The following is a 22,311-nucleotide window of genomic DNA, read 5'->3' as shown; positions in this document are numbered from 1 at the left end:
CCTCTGTCCAGTTGCAGAGGGAGAGTGAGAGAGCGGCTTTAGTGGGTACCTGGCATCTGGCCTCGGTCAACCCACTACAGCCCCTCACTGCAAGAAAGGGATTGAGGTGATGGAGCTTGTCCAGAGAAGGACAACAAAGCTAGTGAAAGGTCTGGGGGGACAAAAGGAAATGGCCTCAAGTTGCACCAGAGGATAGGTCGGGTAATAAGAAAAATTTCTTCACCAAAAGAATTGTCAAGCATTGGAACAGGTTGCCCAGGGAAGTGGTGGAGTCACAATCCCTGAAGATATTTAAAGATATTCTGCCTTACATACTTAAGACGAGAAAAATAAATTTAATACAGTGCTACAGTATTATTTTTCTAATTAAAGGGTGACAAAGAACTAACAGAATTCACCCAACAGGTATATTACACTATAGACAGAATGTTCCAAGCAACGCAGGCACTTACAGAAAAAGAATCATTGCTCTAAAAATTTAGAATTTACAAAGTTCATTATAAACATTTCATTTCTTAAATAATGAGGTTACAAAACTTGAAATGCAGTTATATTAACTGATCTAGATCAAATTATTTTATCCTCAAAAGTTTATTTTGATCATTGTAATATATTTAAAGTATTGATGAAAATGTGTATTTCTTTAAAACCTAAGAAATGGTATTAATTTAGTGAACTTCTTTAACTTCAGTAGACTTCATCGAAGAATTATGGGTTTTGTAGGAACTTGCATTAGCCTGATTGTCACTCCTATGCAAAAATGATGACATCGCTGGAATCTGAGCAAAGTAGTTTTTTGCCCGGATATGCTTCTGTTTTATTCTGAAAATAAATGCAGCTTCATAAGCCTGAAAGGAAAAATAAATTCAAATCTCATCAAATACAATTAAAATATCTAGAAATCTGTATGTTGCTTCACATTTTAGACAGTATAAATAGTGACCCTTTAATAAACTAAACCCGATAATTTATTTGTATATGATAAATAATGAATTATTTTGTAGTTCTATACTGCTATCTTATGGCCCAATAGTGACAATTACTAACCACTCCTTGTGAAATATTAATCACCTTTTAAAACCAGAACAACTTTTTTTATCAGTTCAAGATAAAATTTATTTATTTCTCTTTTTCAGGTAAGAACATTTGTACTTACATTTGAAAATTAAATAAGGCAATGCTTAAATATCAACATTTGCAAGGTGATGAGTATAGGGAAACTCTCTGATAAGAATCAAAGTCATTATCCACAAATAATCATGGCAGCAAGCATTTTGCGGCATTTCAGTCAGCGTTTGCATGCAGTGGTGACATTTTCCCAAATTTCTAGTGATTAGCAGTAGTTTGGATGATGTAATAAATCCAGAATATTTAGTTGAAAAAACTCTTTGCTATTGTAAAAGTCATCATGATCAATAACTGCTATTAATGAAAGTGCTTGAGAGGCCTAAATTTTTGTTTCAGTGAATGAGAAACAATGGTTTGACTTACAGCACTCTAAGTTTGCTTCAATTTCCTTATTTCACACTCTGTTGTTTTGGGTTTTATTTGAAACAAAGATTTGGTCATTACCAGTGAAGAAAGCTGACTCCTCACTATAGCTGGCACACTTCTGTTTTTGTAACAAGAGCTAAAGAAAATACCTTACGATTTTTAGGTAAGGCTGTGTACCTTACCTGCTGCTGTTCTGACCTAACTCCCACCTCCACTGAAGCTCTGGACCTAATCAAGTTAATGGCATCTCTTTGATTATGATATCCAGACTTGTGGCATTAAACTAGCTAAGTGCTTAATCAGCATCTCTGCCTGCCATAATGCCAGTAACAGAAATTTATGGATGCTGAGGAACATTGATAGATTCAAACTGTCTGAACAGCCTTATTGTCTCAAAGTGAGACAGAGGAGGCAATAAAGGAATTTTCAGCTTCAAATTGGTTTTACCTTCTAAAGCTAAAGCTCACATAAACGTGTCTGCTTGAAGACACAAGTTGGGCACACACACACTCAAAATACCATGGATGGCAGAATTCCCTTTACCTTTAGAATTCCCTAACTGATATATTTCATCCATAAAGCAACTCATTAAGAGAGCAATTAACTTGCTCTGTCAGTTTAGTTATCACATCCTCTTAAGACTTCCAAAAAGAAGGGCAATGCATAACAGCTGAAGCTGCGTTTCTGATGCACACATATTGCGTTAGAAATTGAAGAACACCCTGAACAAAAGGACACTAGGCAACAATGACCACAGATCTCTATATACATAAATCAATAACCTAGAGGTGAAAGCCTTAATAATCCATTGCTAACTGCAGGACAAACACAGCTCACAGGATTCTCCCATGCCTTATAAAACTAAATACTCTTAACATATATTTTCAATGGAGTGAGATACTTAAGGGACTACCATGTTTAGACATGGAATTTGCTGTAAAAATACAGTTTTGATGATGACTAACACATTCTAACACATTGAGTTTTTTTAACTCAAAAGAGAAACTATGCTTTTATTGCCTAATTGCAAACTGTAAGATTGCATTGTCAGGGGTACTGAAGTGACATCTATGTAAGAAAGTAAACTGAGATCAATTTTATGACAACAAATGGTTAAGTTCTAGAAAAAGAGCCATTCTGCTATTTGATGAGAAACTTATAAGGCCAGAAACTAAAGAGGCCAGAGCATGTGCAAGAGCTCAGGCACACAACTGTCATAGTATTTATGGTTAGTCTTTATGCTTTTCATCCAGGCCAGCTGTTGTCTGATCTCATCTGAGGAAAGAGCATATGTACGGCACTGTCCTCAGTAGGCAGCATGGATGAAACCACTTCTTGCATTACAGGAGGGAGAATCAGGGCAAGACAGAGTTCATGTGCATGGAGTGAGTGGTGCCTGCCAGATGCCTTCTGGATTGATGTCCATTTTGTTTAATAGTACAGATGTAATCACTTAAATAGTCACAATGAGCCAATCTAAACATGGGCAACTGTAATTACTAAATTTGGTCCAACTAATTAGTCACAAGATTCTATTAAAACATAACATAAATAACATAAAAAATCAAGCCCATCAAGTTTTACCTCCTGAAGATTACACAGCTTAAGATGTGCATCTGCCTCTTCTTTAGTGAGGAGAATAGTGTTCCATGGAGACCACTCATGCTGCTTATCCCATCTGACCATAACCAAATCATACAGTTCACCCCAGGCACTGAGAGCTGACTGACAGTTCCATATATTCTCAATCATGTACTGCAGATCTGTAAGCTGAAAGGAAAAAGAGGGTTAAGAAGGAAGAAGCATGTTTCATCTAGATATACACATCTACTTTTAGAATGGTGTAGCAACTAACAACTGCATTTTTCTCGTATCATCTCTAAATCATGCTGCACTGCAAAATGAATGAAGCAGTCTCAGCTGCTGCAAAAGAGTTTTAGCTGTGCCCAATTCATTTCTAGGTGCCCCAGAGCTGTTCTGGATATAAGTGCAGAAGGGGATGGGGTTGTTGGGAGGGGAAGGGGAAAAAAGGCAAGTAGCTCAGAAGAAAATCTAATAATTTAAGAAAATGTTAGGAAAAAACCTAGGAAATCAGTGATTTCAGTTACAAACCTCTGTTGTTTAGATACTTACAATTCTAGAGAAAATAAGTTAATTTGGAAGAAAATTACACAGTATCTAGAGATGTTGCAATGGTACAGTCACAAATGGAACTGCAAGTGAGGGCTTATGGTCTCAGCAGTTAAGAAGCAGTCATGTTTCAGTGCATCAATACCCACCAGCCATCACAAGTGACGTGAGAGATCTTGAAGGATGTTTACATATTAAGATGAACTAAATTAGACAGAGACAAAAAACTCTTCAGCTTTGGTGAAAACCAGTATGGACGAACAACATCTACGAAATCCAGGTTTTTTTGAGACTATTTCTTAACTCAGGCATGATAATTAAGAAATTCCAAGCTTCCTTTTGGCAGCACATTGGCAAAGTGCTAAACCACAGCATGGTTTTTTTTGGTAGCAGTGGGATATTGATGACTGGCTTTTGATTGCTTGGTTGTTCTTTTGAACATACTGAAAATATAGTTCAAAGATTATTCTATGGATGTTGATACTGTAGAGATTTTTATTGCTAAATCTCAGAAAGTTCAAATAAATCTTGGCTGTTCCATATTTTTAATACTTTGCAAATATCTAATATTCAAAACTTTCTCAGTGCATATTGGATGTCAAATTCATTTGCTGACCTAATAACAACTAAAATAGAGATTTTGCTGAAGATAGATGCAAGAATTTTTTTTTAAATGGACCTGTTCCAGTAATGATTACTACATATTGAAAGATATTACAGAAGATGGTAAAAAATGCAGAAAATTAAAATATTTACTGAAGCCATCCCCTAATGAAAGCACACAGCAAAACTTCCAACTACACAGATATTCTACTGACAAAGAACAGGAATGTCAAAACCTAAGTTCCTTTACTTTTTTTTCCAACAATTCAGTTGTGTTACTAAAACAATCCAAATTATTGGGCTCAGGAAGTGCAATTCAGCTTTCAACTATGCTTCAAGAGCTTAAGGGCTGCTTCTTTATGGTATGGAACATCCCATACCACAGGAAGAAGTTGTAGCTTTTAGCCTATTTCTCAAACTGTCAACAACATACACCAAATAAAGGACAAATAGTCAAAGCCACTGTTTTCCATTATTAGCAATGCTCTTTCCAACAGTACCTGAACTAAGAAAACAATTTGACTATCATCCTGATAACCAGCTTCAGACTTCCTGAGATTTTCTAGAATAAGTCTGTACTTCAAATATGATTCTCTTCGCCGAGCCTCATTATCAAGATTGTAACACAAGCGACATCTGCCAATGGTGTGGGAATTAGCAGGAATCAGAAACTCAGTAGATGGTAAGTAATTTTCACAGCTATGACAGAAGTACACATTTTTATAAAGCTTTAAAGGATCTTGCGGAACCTAAAAATTAAAAAAAAAAAAAAAAAGTTAATTTACCACAAAGTATCTTTGTATTACTTGTGTGTCACAGTCTGTCAGAATACATTTTGCATATCTTCATGCAAGTATTCTAATATGTAGCAGCTAGTCATATTTAGTTTTGAAAATACCCAACAAGGTGTTGTGATTTTTCCTTAGATAGGATACCAAAAGCCACTGTGTTTTCTTATTGTACATGTTAAAATCGGTTATATAAATCAGTCAATTCGTTTTTAAGCTATATGAAGATCCTAAACATCACGCTCCAGTGTTCTTGCTGGTGCTTTTATGTATGCAGATTGCCAGCCATTCTGGAAAGATGACAACACAGAAAAACAGAAACTACATTTTCTGCATTTAATTTTTCATGTACAATCTGCCTTTTATGTCAAAGATAAAACCCTGAGATTATGGGCATATTAATATTTTGGCATAAGAATACAAAATCATCAGAGCCACATGTCCTAAAACAACATAGGGGAAGATAATAAACTAAACTTGTTAGTGATCTCCTCATTGTCATATTCCTCATGGGTTCTGGAAAGAATATAATGTAGTCTGTGAAGAGGGACCAAGCCTGTAAATGGACAGCCTAAGTAGTCTGATAATCTTCAGTCTCTGCTATAACACACGTAGATAGCCCTGCTAATAAACCTAGCCTAAAAATAACTGTTAGTTGGTTCTAAATTCTGACTAACGTTTACTGACAGATTCTATGCTCCTATCATGGTATCTATGATACCATCAACCTCTGCACAAAGAATCCTCTTCTGAGAGGTGCAGAACAGGTGTTGCTACATAAAGCAGCAACATATGATAGTGAATCATATTTTTCATTGTAATCTGCAGTCATAAAAGAAAAACAATCACACAAATCTAGTTACATCTTCTCACACAGTAGCAACTGATTGTACTACAGAAGCCCTTAGGAGTTCTTGCTTAGGTGCAAGTCATTAGATGTCACTTTGATGATGGCTATGTTCCTCCCTCCTGGAAGCATGGGCTGATGCCCCTTGACCAGCAGAAGAAACATGAATTGCTCTATCTATTGGTACCCCTTTGATATTACATTTTACCCATACCATCCCATAACATCTACCATTCATAACTTTCAGGTTTGTTATTTCAGACACAAGAGTTCCTGAGCCTTCCCAGTAGTAGCAGCCACTTGTCAGGTTCTTATAACCGTGTCCATGCCCCATGCTTCCGGTATGACTAAGCTTATTTGTGTGAAGCCTATGTACTTGCTATATTTTAGTTCTTGAGGAATTCCTCCACCAATTCCACAGCAAAATGTGAAATAAAAAAGCTTTTGATGTTTTCCATTCCCCTTCTCCTTATTTTAATGGCCACTATGTCAGACTGCAAAATAGGGATAATACCTTAAGTAACCCAGCAACTTTAGGGTTAACCTTTGGAATTTTAATATACTGAAGAAATAATGTACAAATTCTTTTCCTCAGTCCTTCTAAGTTGCATTCTTTCACCTCTCTTGATATAAGATCAATTTCCCTGTCAATTAGTTCCACTATTTCCTGTGTTAATTTACATTCATGTTCCTGAAAAAAAAACACAAAAAGGAAAACAAATTTCACAATAATAAAGAAGCAAGCAAACAAACAAAATAATTCAATGCATATATGAAAGCAAACTGTGGATTCTATGCCCATTACTATTCATACCTCTGTATGTTAATGCAAGAACATGTTCACAGAAGAACCCATTCATGTCTCAGGGAAACAATCTCCAATCAAACTAATATGAAGAACTACAAAAGCAAGAATGCTTACAGATGCTGTTTTAAGAGGCCTGTATATATATACCAAAGCTGTAAGGAACTGTAAGCATGGAGGCACTAAAAAATGCTTAGCAGAGATATACAATACATGCAAAATTTTTAGTCTCCAAAAGCCCAAAGAAGTATCTCCCTAAGAAGCTTTTTTTTATGTGCTTGGAGGTGTAACGAAGATGGTTTAAAAAAAAAAAAAAAAGCCACAGGAAAAAAAAAATCCACCACACGAAAGGCATGGGGGACTTTGAGAGGATGCCTGGAAATTACTTATTTTAATATTTCAAATGCTTGTCAGGAGATTCTTCAGAGAGAGATAAGAGGTAAATGAGTTCAGTTTTTCTCAGGTAGAAGAAAGTGCTAATTTACAGAAATTCACTTGTTCACTACAGCAATATTGACTTGTATTAAGGCGGGCAAGGGTTCATAAAACAGCAGTGCTCCCAATGCCATATTGACTTTAGATTAAATACTGGCACTACTAAAGCAAACAGCAAGATGTTTGCTTGTTTTAATAATACCAGGAAGCAGCATTCTATTCTAGTCTGCTGTCAATGGCATCATCCTAAAAGGACCTTAAAACTCATTCTCTTTGCATGTGAATAAATGAATAAAACAAATATGAAAGATTACAAGAAATGCAATCAACTTCTAATTCATTTGGAACACTGGCAGCACCAGTGAGGGTGGGGGACGAGGGGCAAAGAAAAAAGACAAAAATCAGTATTTGCCACCCCTAAAACTGATAATCCAAACCAACAGAGATAAAGTTCTAAACAGACATTTCAAAAAACTTAGAAAAAATAAATGGCAATAGCCACATACATTTCTGCCACGATTCTCATAAGGTTGCTATAAACAATTAAACTAAACTTTGTACTAAAATTGTATTATGTATTAATATACCAAAAAGTCTAAAACCACAGGGTTAAAATTCTAACAGACTTGAAGAAAAATGTGCACATAGCAAAGTGAAATATAAATTCTGAGTATATCTGGAATGTAAATTATGCTCTCATGCCAGACAGTACACTAGGGTCTCTTGCTGCCAGCTAATCATCATGGCACCCTTGTGCAGCAACATAATTAAGTGACAGTATCCTTGGGAAGCACAGCTTCAAGCTAAACATAAACAAAAAAATAAAACATACCTTCACTGTACATCTGAGTGTTAACAGCACATCTGTTCTCTCATCTTTTGGGATGTCCTTCGTGCTAATGCTGCGGTAGATTTCAAGTAGTTCTCTGGCACGGAGCATGTCCTGTGTATCCATTTCAGTGATTTTTCCATCATATGCTTTCCATCTCTTAGGTTGTGCACACTTCAGAAACAATTAGTAGAATACTGAGCTATTACAATCTGACCACCAGGTGAACAAGTGCATTATGTTACATCAAGTTTCATCAGAGCAAATAGGACTTAACCTTAATGCTTGATTAGTGCAAAAGGCTAATTGATACAGTACCTCTGCCACCAGAGCAAGCATTCAATTGCACACTTTATTTGAAGCTGCAGGCCATGAAAATTTCGACTTACAGTATATTAGAAGTAAATAATATTCTTCTACAGGGATATGCTCTACCTCTTTAAAATGAATTTACTGACAGTAGTGTTAGAATATGTTTGCTCTTATACTTCCCCTGGCAGTTATGAATCCCTCCAAACTATCAGTAAAAATCAATGGGTCGGTTGACTGTGTAAAGATTGCAAATTTAAGACCTTAGAGTCTACCGCAGTACAAAATATCTCCAGGGAACTGTTCTATTTATGCTAGTTGCAGAGACAGATAGAAGACATAGACTTTGTTAAAGCTAAGACAAGGTATGAGTTTACAGCTTATCAGACACTTCACCTAGATTCTTGTTTCTGAATGTAACCACATGCCATTTACCTTATGCTTCAATTACCTCTTCGCACATCTTTAACTTTTAGAGACAGTGAGAAGTTACATGATGTCAGCTGCCCCAATTTGTTTGAAAAGTCCAACCATTCTCCTCTTTCCAGAAGACTGGGTTTGGTTGCAAATCACACTGTATCCATACTGTATGGAGACAGGTATCCAATTCCAACAGAAAAAGAGTTCTCAAAACCCTCGCCCCATCGTTACCTAATTCCATTTCTTTTCCTTAATTGGGACAGGTATTTGAAACCTCATTCTGTGTATTAATTATTCTCTTTCACTATATTTGGAACTTGAATGTTCACAAACACTCATGAACTTCACCTTGCAGTCTCAGTGTGAGTTAACAACAGCAACACTTCATGAAGCGTTCACATGACTAGTAGTTTTCTGGATATGACCCCAGCATTGATGTAATCATTAGTTTGATCACATAGGTTTGCTATGGTGCTAAATCATAAAAACACCATAAATATTAGATAGTTAGAACAGATATGATTAGTCATCACCACAATCAAAATAGACTTTTCCTCATTTTGAAATTAATAAATTATAAAGTTAGGCAAGCAAATGAAAGACAAAATAATTGAAAAAAGGATTTAACACTGAATAACTGACAAATAATTATTTTATCAGTGGGGGTAGAACTCTAGTTAAAGGGGGTATTGCTAATCAGAGGTCACAGTTTAGAGCCAAAACTGACTAAGAAATGCAATAGCAAAACCAGACATTAAAAAGAAAAAACAAAGCAACTCTTAATTCCTTAATGAAATCTTTGAATTTCTGCAAAACTAGAGAGATGCGATTTTCTCTCTGTCATAAGTAGGGAGCATTCTACTGTAACTTTATTACTTTGTTTCACTGTCTTTGTGCAGTGCTAGAAATTCTTTAAAAGAAAAAACCCATCCCACACATAGCCAAGCAAACAAGAAAACTCCAACCAACTTAGCTCTATCATGCTGTCACTCCTTTGTATGCTGGACTGGGAAAAAACCACTGCTTTCCACATAGCAGTTAATTCAGTATCTACATTTAAACCTCTTCAATGAAATCACTTATAGTAAGAGAAAAAGGTCATTTCCTTATGTTAGGGACAATCTAGGGTAGAGTTTACCCTAGAAAATAGTTCCTAGGACTAGATTCTTCTGATAAATTTGCAAGCCCAAATATATGTAAGCAGTCTTGGTCTCCCACTCTGCAAATGATCTTTAACACAGACCAATTATATTATGATAATTAATTCTTCGAAGATATATCTGTAACTTCTGTAATTTTTCTTACTATCTCATTATAGCTGGGTATTATATAAAATAAAATCTATAAAAAAATATGCAGGTTTTTACTGAAAAAAACCCCAGAGGTCTCATTAATATGAAGATTTCCTATGTTTCAGAAGGAATCACAAGGTCTCTGATTTCAGGACTATTTTTCTGTACTAAGAGTGACGCAAGAAAAACTAAAACTTTGAGATCTGCCAGCTTTTTCTTGTCTTAGTCTGCTGGCAGTGCTGTGAAATTTGCAATAATTCTGTTATCCGTATTACTTTAGAAAGCAAGGCTATTATAACTGTACTCTGCTGCCAATGCATGAAAGCAGAAAAAGTGCCTGAGGAGAGAAACGCACCACCAGAGACACAGAGAGAAAAAGGTAAGTAAAATAAAAAGAATCCACAGAATGTGTGTAGAAACAGCACAAGGCATGAAGGGTATGAACTGAGCGATAGTTAATAATTACACAAATCCCTTTAAGGAAATATGATTGCTGTACAAAAGCTTAATCAAATACTTTCTCTTCAAAGTACAAATCCTGAAGCAGAATGAGCTCAGCATAAAAGCGAAGCCCCTAGAATGTAGTGCACACACAACCAGTAGCAACCTTTGTAAAAGCACACACGCCTGCAGAGATACATGCTTAAAGGAGCAAAGAAGGGAACAAAGGTTTCCATGGAGAAGCAAGTTTCATATCACCTTGGCTATTGCAGCTTGCAGTCTTCAGATGTGAAAGGTGTTATTTCAGTTTTAAACTGGCAAGTGTCCAGATTAACATTATCAGCAAAAAAATCAAAGAAATAACTGAATAGTCCACAATCTAGCACTCCAACAATAAACTTCATACTGCAATTTAAAGTGCTTCAATTGTACTTTCATAGACATAGCAAATGAGCCATTTAATTTTGAGATTTCCAAAATTGTATTTTTTTTTCAAAGCAGAAATTATTTTTTCTACTTCTGAGTTAGGCTGCTATCTAGCAGTTTAGAACAACACTGTCATCCTATAGCCGACATGATAAAAAAACATGAAAAGTTGTAGTAGTTCAGAAGCTCATTAGATTTTCAAAATAAAAAAAAATACAGTCTCTTTAATGAAAAACATAATTTTTAAATTTTAAATATGAATAAATAAATTAGTAGTGCTTCAGAAATACGTCCATTGTATGGAAAGAGGGAGCATCTCTTGTCTCTGATGTGTCTCCTGAACCTCCAAACATCAACTGTCACTAAGGATTCTGGTACTGAAAAACATTTTGATTCTGATTCTACATGTGAGAAAACTGTACAACTTGTCAGAATATATACTAGAAGTAAACTGTATATGGTAGGACATTGGAAAGCAGTCCTTAAGGGAAAAATAATGACAGAGAGTCAGTTAAGAGAGAAACGTATTTGCTTTGACTGTTTCAGGCTTCTTTTTCTTTGAAGAAAACAGAATATATTGTAAGTAGTAGAAACAAGGCTTTGATATCATTCCTAACTATTTACTTTTCTGGGCTTTTTTTCATTCTTGAAAGCAGTAATACAGAATACAATCACACCACAGCAATAAACTTGGTAACATCCCATCAACTTTTCAGATAAGCAATTTGTTCATAATTAAAAATGTAACAGATTTTATCACATCACTTTTTACAGTATGATTCCCTGGCATCAGTAATGAAAAGAATGAAAAAAGTTTCTTTTGGATAAAATTATTACTTTCACTTTTGGTCACTAAATAGTCAAAATTTAAAAAAAAAAATCAGATAAAACCCATTTCAGTTGCAGTATTTATTTTCATAATCACGTCACAATACTATGGAAACAGATAGAAAATAAACTATTGTTTTCTGAGGAAATGGATTGCTGAACATCTACCTTAAAAGGACTGGGGTTTTTGTATTTTACATTAAGGTGCCATTGAATCTAATGCCATACTAAACCACTTTGTGACTAAAGGAATTCCTATATTTGTTTTATAGAGTAAAGCCTGAAGAACACTTGCCTCACATATCATACCCAAGATAAGATAAGAACAAAATCTCAAGTTCTAATGGAACAGAAACTAGTGAATTAATAACTGAATTCAATATAAGAATTAGTCAAAGTTCTTCTTTGTACATGAAAACAGAATAAATGTTTTCTTTAAAGGCAGACATCATGACCAGAGGCCTGTGTTCAATTGGGAAATTAATGGGAAATTTACTTCCCGAGGGATAAAATTTCCAAGGAAAGAAGAAAAAAAATATATTAATCCATTTTGCAGGGTTAAAATTTAATTTTACAAGTACTTACTAAAACATTTGCATTTAATTTTAAATGAAATAGAAAACTTTTCATTATAGAGAGCAATGAACAGAACATATCAGTGAGAAAAATACTTGGTCATTACTTTTGATTAGTGAAACTGAATATTTTTGAAAGAGAAACTAATAGGTTTCCTTCTGCACTATAATGCACACAGTACAGAATATTGAATGGTATGTAAGATCCTGATGGTTTTTAACTTCAAATTAACCATACTGAATTGTTAGGCTTTGAGCCTTTAATGCTATTAGCAGTACCATCAGAATCATGTTCTTTATGCAGAATAGTTACATAATATAAAATACATCCATTCAAGGCTATAGTTTTATATTTATTATTTACATCTTTTATGGGTAACAGTTTTAATGATGCACTGTTAATCCCTCAATCAGTCAGAGAGCTACAAAATTCTCAGCTTGGAAAAAGAAATTTACTGAATTGTACTGACATGAATAATTTGGATATTTGTAACATTAGCATTCACATGATTAACCATCAAAACGTACAAAAAGCATCAAAACTTTTGGTGCTTTGCAGGTGTATTTTCTGTTCTTGTACTTTGGTATTCTTTATGTTCAGCCTAAAATTATCAGCCTAATGACAGACCTTATCCAGAAGGTGCAGTATTGCTTTGTGTTGATTCTCCTCATTGGCATTTAGTTTGTGTCTCCCAAAGCAAGCAATGAGCTGTGCCTCTTGTTCCAGAAGTGCACAAAGTGCTGCCTTTCTTTCAGCTCCAGTAAGAGTTCTGTTAATCCGCTCAGTCTCCTCCTGCATCCATACTGCAGACACAAATATTCTAGGTATTTGTTACAAGATACTTTCCAGTGAAACTTCGGTTTTCACATTTAAGAAATAACTGATTTTTTTTTAATATTCACTAAAAGCCAGTTTCTATGCTAGGTAATTGATTCTTATGCATATTTTCAATACATGTAAAAATGGCCCAGAAATGATTGTAAATTATACAGATGTTCTGTGAGAGTATGTATGTGTACATCAATTCCAGACTGCCAATTCCAAACTCAAGGACGGGTAGGAGAAAAAGAAGCTCTATGTGAAAAAAGGAATTTAGCTCCTGTGGAAATCTGTGATGTAATGATTGCTTCAGATTTTGCATCTAAAAATAACTGTTTAAGACTCAAACAGCTCCAAAAGGTATGAGCAATATGAACTTTTTAAACAATTTCTCATCAAAATCACAAGTAAAGGTACTATGGAGATCTCAACAAATTAAAGACTGTATCCTACTATGGCACCAGTAGTACTCAGTGCTGAGAATATTCCTGCTTCTCCCTGCATAAATGAGTAAAATCTAAAGAAGCTTAAAGTCCTTCAAAACTGAGATAAAACTTGACTGACAGTCACATTTAGCACTCCAGGTCTTACACCGAATATTGCAGTGGTATCACCTTTTGCCATCCAATGGATGCGCAATAACTATTAGACAGTCATGGCTTTACTCTCCCTTTCCTCTTCTACAACATAACCCTTCAAGTGTGGCGAGAAGTGGCATGGGAGCCACAGGATGGTCATGACAGCAGCACACAGATCAGTACATGCTGTAGAGGAATCTGGCCTTCTGACACTTATGCTGCTGATACACAGACAACACAGCCTTAGAGAAATCTGTTAGTAAAACCAAACCGGGTTTACTGAATAGAGTCTACCTTTGCTTATGTTGTAACAATTCTTGGCTTCTCTGAAGAGCCTGATCCTGTTCAAATATCTCTGGAGTTTTGTGAGGAATTTTCTAAAATCTAAAACATCAACATTTCTGAATAATATCTCAAAGGGTCGCTATCATCCCAGAACAGTTATGCAAAAGCAAAATGTGGCATAAAATGAAACAAACCAACATGTGGTGCACTGAAGAAGCCTACAACATCCTGGATCGGGTAAGATTAGAGGCAGGATGAGGGAAAGGAGGAAGGCTTATTTTCTGCCTGTGCCTTTCTTGTCTACAATACCTTACATTTTCCAATTTTAAATATTTCAAATCATTTCCTTTAGGCTCTCCAAGTTGTGGTATTAATATGACAGCTGTCTGACAAGTTCTGAGAATGCAAGAATATATTTTTAAATAAAGCCATTTGAGCAAGCAAAAGTATTATATAGAATTAATTTACATGAAGCTTTTTATGCCTGAAGGGGGTAGAAACCTCTAAGGTAGAGGTAATAATACAGTAAGCAATTTTATACTTTCAGAAATGAAGGCTCTCAGTTATCATCGATACTCAGCTCGTGATTCCACACATACATGCAACCAAGTTAAAATATTCCTCTTAGATTACGTGTTCTACAGGTAGAGATTTTACTCATTACATTTTACTTATTATTCCAGTTTTTATAAAACAAAGTAGTTCATACTTTTAAAATAATGAATGCCCATATGCAGACAAACTGAATATATAGATACATCTCATTTGCACCATACAGTCATCAGGCAAGTTTTTGTACCACCAGGAATTGCTTGTACTGGCTGACCCTGTAACAGTACACCTGCTGTGATCAGCGGCAACAACCTTCACAGATCCCTGGAGGACAACAGTCTCATTCTATTACCGTCACAATGATCTAGCTTGTGTAGACCGTTGGCACTATAAGAACATAAAAGCAGTTTCAAATGCAGGTAGGAAAAAAATCCCAACCTCCTAGAACCATTAAGCTCTATTAAAATGAAGAGCATGACTGCAAATCTCCATGTAGAGAAGCAACTAGTCAACGCCAGTAAACAAAAACAAAACAATAAGATTGATACCAGACCATTACTTTTAACAAAATGTTAAAAAGACATTTCAAATACTGGAGTTTGCTCTGTTCTGTTTTGAAGTGGGACATGTTTTTTTCAGGTTGCCTAGATATGAAATTCCTGAGTATGCATTGGTGAAAGTTTTATTATTTGAGAATCCAAAGGCACTACATTAAGCAAGAGACACTTATATAACCGTAAGTTTCAAATCTAAAAATTTTGTGAGTATTAGCACTCTTCCATAACTTTAAATCAGCTTTGCTCTTTTTATTACAAATAAAACACTTCACACTTAAAAAAAAAAAAAAGTGGATCATACATCTGATAGCACATTAGCTACAAAGCAGCTTTTCAAAGAAAATATTACAGGAAATTAGATGCCAAATATTAAGTCTTGGTATAAGTGGTACGAAAAAGACTATTATTTGAGTAACTTGTCTTTTGACTATCTAGTCAGTCACACCTTTAAAAGGGCATGATTCTTGTGAAGTGAAAAGCTAACTATCTACAAAGAAAAAGGAGGGGGGGGAACAACCCCAAACAAGACACAAATCTCATTCCTACAATTCTAAAGTTCAAGACAAGCAGTAACTTTTACATTTGTCACAAACAGTGATATTTATAAGTCATTTATTCATTCAGACAAAGCAATTTGTTCAATGCCACACAAAGTATGACAGCATTAAAAGATTAGTGTATAACTTGGGAATTTTTGGATCGTGATCTTAAGCTCTATGAATAACACATGCTATCAAATTTATGCTCAGTGTAACACTGAAGAAATAGCTGAGATGGTTTAAGGTAGGGTAGGTGGCTTTGCAATGAAGTAGGTAATCAATTCTGCTACAGGGACAACAGTAACCAAACTGTCAAAGAGCTAGACCATAAGCAAGCACTGTAGCCTAGATAATATGAGTTGTTACAAGTCACAGTGCAAGACTCTTGCTTTATAAGAGACAATGTAAAAACCAAAAATTTTGCCATTTCATTATAGGTACAAGTCTACTGCTTTAGATTGTTTTTATTTTTCCAAAAGGAGATACTCTCAATTTTTTGTTCCATTTGCAACACTAGTTTCCTGTAAGGCTTTATATCAATTATCTGCAGCATTCACATTATTTTTCTCTGGAAAAGTTTAGAGGTACTTGCCTGTATTAGACATCTACTACAGGAACAGGAAAAAATATGACTTTTAGGATGTCCTGTAGGACTCCTAAGAGATCTTTAAAATTTTGACAACACAGTTTTGTGAAATGTGGAATGAATTAGAGAGGAGAAAAAGCATCAGTAGAAGATGACTAGGACAAAAGGAATAACTTCTGACATGTATTGTAAAATTCTGTGCAAAAATTTAATCCATTATAAAAACTGTCTATATCAAATGATGAATTATGGACCTTAATACTAATTTCTTCATGGAATTGTTTTTAGCATCTTAAACGTAGAGTAAAAAACCAATGAAGTCTGATCTAAAAAAACAACTTTTTTTCCTCCAGCTGACCTTAGCATTAGACATAAATTAAAAAAAATTAATAAAACTGCCAAATAGCACTATTCTACAAGCTGATTATTTCCTAAAAAGTTGTACTGGTTTTGGCTGGAATAGAGTTAATTTTCTTCATAGTAGCTTGTAAGGTGCTATGCTCTGGTTGTTAATAACACAAGGATGTTTAATTATTGCTGAACAGTACTTACACAGCATCAAGGCCTTTTTTATGTTTCTAGTAAAATATGAAAATAAAATAATTATTTTAAAATTAAAGAAATTTCACTGTAAGTAGAAAAAACATCAAGGAAATATCTATAGAACATGTAAAAACATAAGTTTGCTGTAAACAAACTGTACTATTTTGCTGATTTAATGGTATCTCTTTAAGACAACTTACATTCCAAGTCATGGTACAGTAGCTCAAAGTCTTCCCTTGTTTTAGGGTTCAGTTTTCGCTCGTACTCCCTTCTCAATTTTTCTTCTTTCTCATTTTTTTTCCGTAATTCTTCCTGTGCCTCCCACAGCAGCCTTAACCTCTTCTGTTCCCTCAGATTTTGTACTACATTTATAGCATGCCAACGACGGAAATATTTCTGTAATACTATTACCTATATGTGATACAATACCAAAGAATCGTGAATTTAAAACAAAGCAGCATAGTATTTTGTTCTTAACTGTTCTTTTTTTTGTAGATGCCTAACTATATTTTCTAAGATTTGTCTTGTACTGAAACTAATATAAATGTTACTAAATCAGTCATGTACTACTAGTTTAAGCACCAGCATGCTTATTCATTTAGGTACCTGCCAGAGTCTAACCAGTGAATACAGTGGATAAACTAGGTTCATAAAATCAAGTCAAAATATAAACTACATTTAAATATCCATTTTTCTTTTTCAAATCTCCCCTTAAAAAATGTTTTTTTGTCATGTATTGCTTTTATTTTTTTCTCTTCCTCATCTTACTATCAATTTACACAGTGGGAATGTAGACACATATTTGCAAAGTTTCTTTTAGATTCCTAGATACAAAAAATCAACACACACACAAATAAAATCAACTGCATTTTATTTGTAAACAAATAATGAAAGTGAAATTACTAATGCTGTTATGACAAAACTTAAGAAAGAAAATTGAATCATCTACCTTCCCAAGCTGTGGGTATTGAAGACTAGGGAAATGTCTACACTATGTCAAGGGAGGATAATGCACAAGCCTCACCCTCTGCCAGCTGAGTTAGCACTTGCACTACAGTCAGTTTAGTCAGATCAATACCATGAGCATAGCATGAAAGCTAACAGGCACAAAATTATACTAATGCAGTTACACTGTCTCTAGTGATATCTTAACCTAACACTTCTCTTGAATATGTCTTCAGATTTCAATATGGACCTACATTGCACTGTGCAAATCCATCAACTTGAACCAACACCAAGTTGATGTCTCTCTACTGTGCATTATAAATTACTTGAGAGATACATTCCAGATTTCAGTAAGTCTCACTTAAGATCACAGTAAGACATATTGGCAGTCCTGAGGAAATGGTTACCTATTTGAGTTCTACAAGATGCTTATTTGCCATCAGCTGATGCTGACTGATTCAAGAAGTTCTTACAGAAAACTTCTACCCAGAATATTTCAAAGATCTTGTTCAATACAATTATCAATACAACTATCCTACTTAGACACTTGGGGAATCAACTGTTAGTCCATTCAGTTAGATTCAGACTGCCTATTTTAAGCAATCAAATAAATAACTAGAGCATTTACAAAGCAGTGTCACACCTAGCACAATTTAGAGTGTACCTGAGTTACATGTGCAGTCACTGAACACATGGTTTCCAAAAAGCAATTCAGAATGCCTAAATGGCATCCTCTGCACAATGAATATACAGAATCTGTAATCAGAATCACCTGCACGAGGCACCTCAGCGCACTAGAAAACCCCATAGACCCACTGCATGTATTTGAACAGCCCAGTTCTACCTTAATGTCAAAGAAGGGACCTTGAACAGAATCCAAAATGGATCAGTTTGTCCAAGGTAACCTACCAAGACTGTTAAACAAACAAACAAACAGAGAACACCAAACCCAAAAGCTAGATGCAGATCTCCTAAATCCTAACCCAATACTCCATTCATTTCAGGCCATACATTAACAAGTACCTTAGGTTCTTCCAAAGAGATCATGAGAATATTGTAGGGATATGCCTGTTTAATCCCTAATATTCTACATGGAAACTTAACTGTCAGTGTAATACAGAAAACAATAAATTCAGAATTCTTAATATTTAAGAAGTCACAAGGTGTCAAATGTCACTAAAACCACTGAGCAAACACAGGCTTTCCCCATATCTAAAATATTTCAAAACATGAAGATGAGACATTTTACAGTTGACTTCACAATCTTTGAACACTCTAAATACTCTTTAAATATTCAGATAACCTTTGTAATACATTGCTTTACAGATAGTTTCAAACAGATAAGGACTTACTGCTTCAAGTCTACGTTTATGATATTCTTCCGCTGTAAAATACTTTCCAGGACTTATTAGTTTGTCAGTCATGTTTGACACATAAAGGCCAATTTTAGTCATCTGTGTTGATGTTGTATTTCTTGTTTGTTGTGGCTTATTTTTTTCCCAAACCGTCTGGGGAAAAAATGCATGTCAGATTATAAGAAAATACACAGACATTTTTTGCCTCATTACAAAAAGTGGTAAAATTAGCTTTTTTAATAGGAATCACAACACTAATATTTATCCACTAAATACTTCCATTTGCATGCTTATTTCTGATCTGCTTCCTCTTTCCTATCAGAAATAGTGTCAAAACCAACATTCTAAAAAGAAAATACAAAACCATTACCTGTGTTTCCCTACAAAATGACTGAGTTCCTTTGTTAGGTCGTTTTTTGCATCTTGTTTGTGATCCTGCGTTATGAAATTCCACTCCTGTTCTCATGTTCCTAAATCCACCCAGAAAAGGTTTATTATAGGTAGGTCTTTCAATTTTTACAACTACTTCTTGGAATGAATCAGAATCTGTTAAAACGGAAGTTCCAAAATAGAAATACTGTTTCTTTTAGTAACACATTGAGATTAGAGCAGAATTTATACATCGATACATGTGCAAAACCAGCATTTACCTGTTTGTACTCTGACAGTTATGACATCAGGCATGTGGTAATCCTGTTGAACGACTTTCCCAGTAAAATGTTCCTGATTCTCAGACTGCATAGTTTTCTCAAAGTTAGGCCCAGTCCTTCTAATTGTTTCATTATCCTCAGTCATGCTTTCTAAAAATAAAACCAAAATTAATTCCTGATCAGCTTCTCAAAACAAACACGTAAAATCACTCCTAGTTTACCCCAGGATGATTTTATTGAAACACCACAACACAGAATAATCATAGTTTTTTGAGCTGGAAAGACAGTCTACTTGAAAGCTGAAGCAGTATTATCATACAATTTTAAAAGAGATAAATAATGTAATGCTATCACCACATAAAGTCATTCCAAGCCAACTATTCAGAACGACAGCATCTGAATGTAGCCCAGACAAGAAGAAGACAGTCAACAGGCCCATACTAAGCAAGATTATTCACTGTGCTCACCTGCTGAACAGAATGTGCTGCCTTCTGCTCTGAAGAACTAAGAAAATGGGGTGCTGAATTGGGAAGAGGAAGTGACAAAAGACATCCAGAACACAGAGGAACAGGTGCAGGAAATGACAGAGCATTTAGGGGACTGCAGAAGAAAGGCATGGATAACAGAAGAGTGGCAGGTAAGTTATAGAGGAATCTGAGAGGTAAAATAGTAAGTGATTGCTATGATCTAGTTTAAACTGTTTAAATGCATGTACAAAACGTGTAAACACGTACACGTTTCTGGAAATAAGGATCATTCTATAAAATGCCATCTATAAATAAATTGCTACTGTAGCTTGATATAAAGAATACTCTCCTTACCTTTGGAGTATGTTTTATATGAGAATTTAAAAAGTCACTTCAGGGCCAAAACCCAGCAAATATGAACAGAATGAGGGTAGGGGGGTGCAAGAAGCCATAATCAAATTGAAGAAAAAATATCTCTTTAAAGGCCTAATGCCCAACATTTTAATAACTTCTTTACCTGTTACTGTCCCACTTGCTGTATTCTCTGGTAGTGCTGAGTTTTGAGAAGTTTGTTCTTCCCTCCGCACTTCTTCAGGTTGCTCCCACTGTGCTAAACTTGACTGCTCCTGTTCCTCCAAAATTGACTGCTCCTGAGGAGGCATCTGATCGCAGCCCTCCTCTGACTGTACAGGGCCTGAAGATTCTGGAAGCAGAGGCTTCTCTGCTGCATCCCCATTCTCGGCCTCTCCGACTGCATTTCCCTGTGAGGATGCAGGTGGTTGCTCTGCACCTGAGCCTTCTGGTGGAACTTCAAAGCAACTATCACTCGCATCTTCCATTTCCTAAAGAATTGGTTGCACAGTTTAACCTTTCTGCAAGAATAATCACAGGATCTATTAAAAATTAGATACTAGCCCATTTCTATTACCAGGTTTACGGGTAACTTAATATCCTGAAAAACTTTTACTGTATGTGTTCCCAAAGAGCCTATTGAGAACAGCATTAGGTTTGCTTCCACCAAACAAAAAGCGCTTCTGGCAGGTGTTTATCAAACGTAATACTCCGCGGCAGGTAGTCAGCACAGTTCGTTGTGTTTATCTCTCGCTCTCTACCTATATAACAGGACTGTCCAGGGGGGCATTACCCAGAGACAGCACACCTCTAAGGTTTTCCGAGCTGCCACTGAAATGACACAGGCCGGAAGAATCCTAAACCCATATTCTTGGAAAACAAAAACAAAAACAAAAAACAAAAAAACCAACCAAAAAAACCCCGGCACCAACGGGGACGCAGCTCCCGGCAGGAGCTGTCGGGTGATGCCCAACCAACCGCCCGGGCGGCCCTTGGCCCGGGGCGCTGCGGCCGCCGCTCGGCGCACGGGTACTCCCACAAACCCTCCCGACCCCGCTCCCGCCACTGCCCCCCGGCCTCGCAGGACATCCCGCGGCCCCGCAGCACCTCCAGCCCCGGCGGCGCCCCGGGCGGGCGCGGCTCCCGCGGCGGCGGCGCGGTATCCACAGCAACCCGCGCACAGGAGCCTGCGCACAGCGGGGCGGGCCCGGCCCGTGCCGATCGCACACGGCCCGGGGAAGAGGGTGCCGGAAAGAGAGGGAAAGGGAAGCGGTGCCCGGCGGCCCCGCAGCACCTGCGGCAGCCCGCGCTGGTGGCTGGGAGCGGCTCCAGTGCCGACACACCCACACAGGGGCCGTGGCTGCGCTGTGACCGAGGGAGGGCAGGGTGGTGATGAGCTCTTACCAGCCTATAGCAGCATTAATGTTTGAAAACACGCTTTTTCCTTGCAGCTTATACTGTAGAGAGTAGCAGAAGTTGTACTGACCCCCAGAACTGTTTCCTGGATATCATGAAAGGTTGTATTTGAATATTCCCAGCCCTTCCACTACACCATCACTTCCCAGCAGCATGTGGCAGCACCTACCTGTGAGATGGGTTCAGCCTAAGAGTGGTGTTCTACCCTGGAAGGTCTGTGGTGTGAGGACTAAGTCTCTTAACTGGAAATTAAAGACACTTAAACCAGAATCAAAACAATATGAAACTGAATTTCCTAGTGTTTGAGGTGCCATTTCTGACACAACTCTTGCAAATGTTTCAGCATGCTACAGGAAAACTGAGGGGACACAGTCACTTCACACAACTGTTTCAGAGGTGAAATATACAGTTCTGTGTTGCAATTCTGGGAGAATCCTGAAAAAAG

The 22,311-nt window shown here is 36.4% G+C and overlaps 1 protein-coding gene across 3 annotated transcripts; it reads right to left on the bottom strand.

Annotated features, from left to right (window-relative positions):
- Positions 1-315: 315 nt before the first annotated feature.
- Positions 316-21,652, bottom strand: IQUB (IQ motif and ubiquitin domain containing). 3 transcript variants are annotated; one of them, XM_027720894.2, is made up of 12 exons: positions 21,558-21,652; positions 20,617-20,941; positions 19,633-19,782; positions 19,353-19,528; positions 18,980-19,135; positions 16,883-17,093; positions 12,851-13,026; positions 7,935-8,105; positions 6,377-6,553; positions 4,728-4,976; positions 3,079-3,264; positions 316-848 (listed from the first exon to the last, which is right to left on the bottom strand). In XM_027720894.2, the coding sequence occupies exons 2-12, from the start codon at positions 20,936-20,938 to the stop codon at positions 669-671; spliced, it is 2,154 nt and encodes a 717-aa protein (XP_027576695.2). In that variant the 5' UTR covers positions 20,939-20,941; positions 21,558-21,652; the 3' UTR covers positions 316-668. The 3 variants fall into 3 exon arrangements, with proteins under 3 accessions (XP_027576695.2, XP_039239553.1, XP_027576697.2); XM_039383619.1 differs by lacking the exon at positions 21,558-21,652 and adding an exon at positions 21,028-21,227; XM_027720896.2 differs by lacking the exon at positions 21,558-21,652 and adding an exon at positions 20,100-20,232 and having other exon boundaries at positions 20,617-20,701.
- Positions 21,653-22,311: the final 659 nt, after the last annotated feature.

The sequence above is a fragment of the Pipra filicauda genome, unplaced genomic scaffold (genome assembly GCF_003945595.2).
Source record: "Pipra filicauda isolate LSUMZ 115617 unplaced genomic scaffold, ASM394559v2 scaffold113_size4260070_pilon, whole genome shotgun sequence".
Classification (NCBI taxonomy): domain Eukaryota; kingdom Metazoa; phylum Chordata; class Aves; order Passeriformes; family Pipridae; genus Pipra; species Pipra filicauda.
The sequence above is the reverse complement of the archived record's forward strand: the minus strand, read 5'-3'. Positions and strand labels throughout refer to the sequence as shown.

Coding starts and splice junctions, on each gene's coding strand:
- IQUB (XM_039383619.1), bottom strand. CDS start 21,102: ATGCTGTTCTCAATAGGCTCTTTGGGAACACATACAGTAAAAGTTTTT. Junction 17,094..18,979: donor ATAAACGTAGACTTGAAGCA/GTAAGTCCTTAT, acceptor TATCACATATAG/GTAATAGTATTACAGAAATA. Junction 3,265..4,727: donor AAATTGTTTTCTTAGTTCAG/GTACTGTTGGAA, acceptor TTTTCCTTTCAG/CTTACAGATCTGCAGTACAT.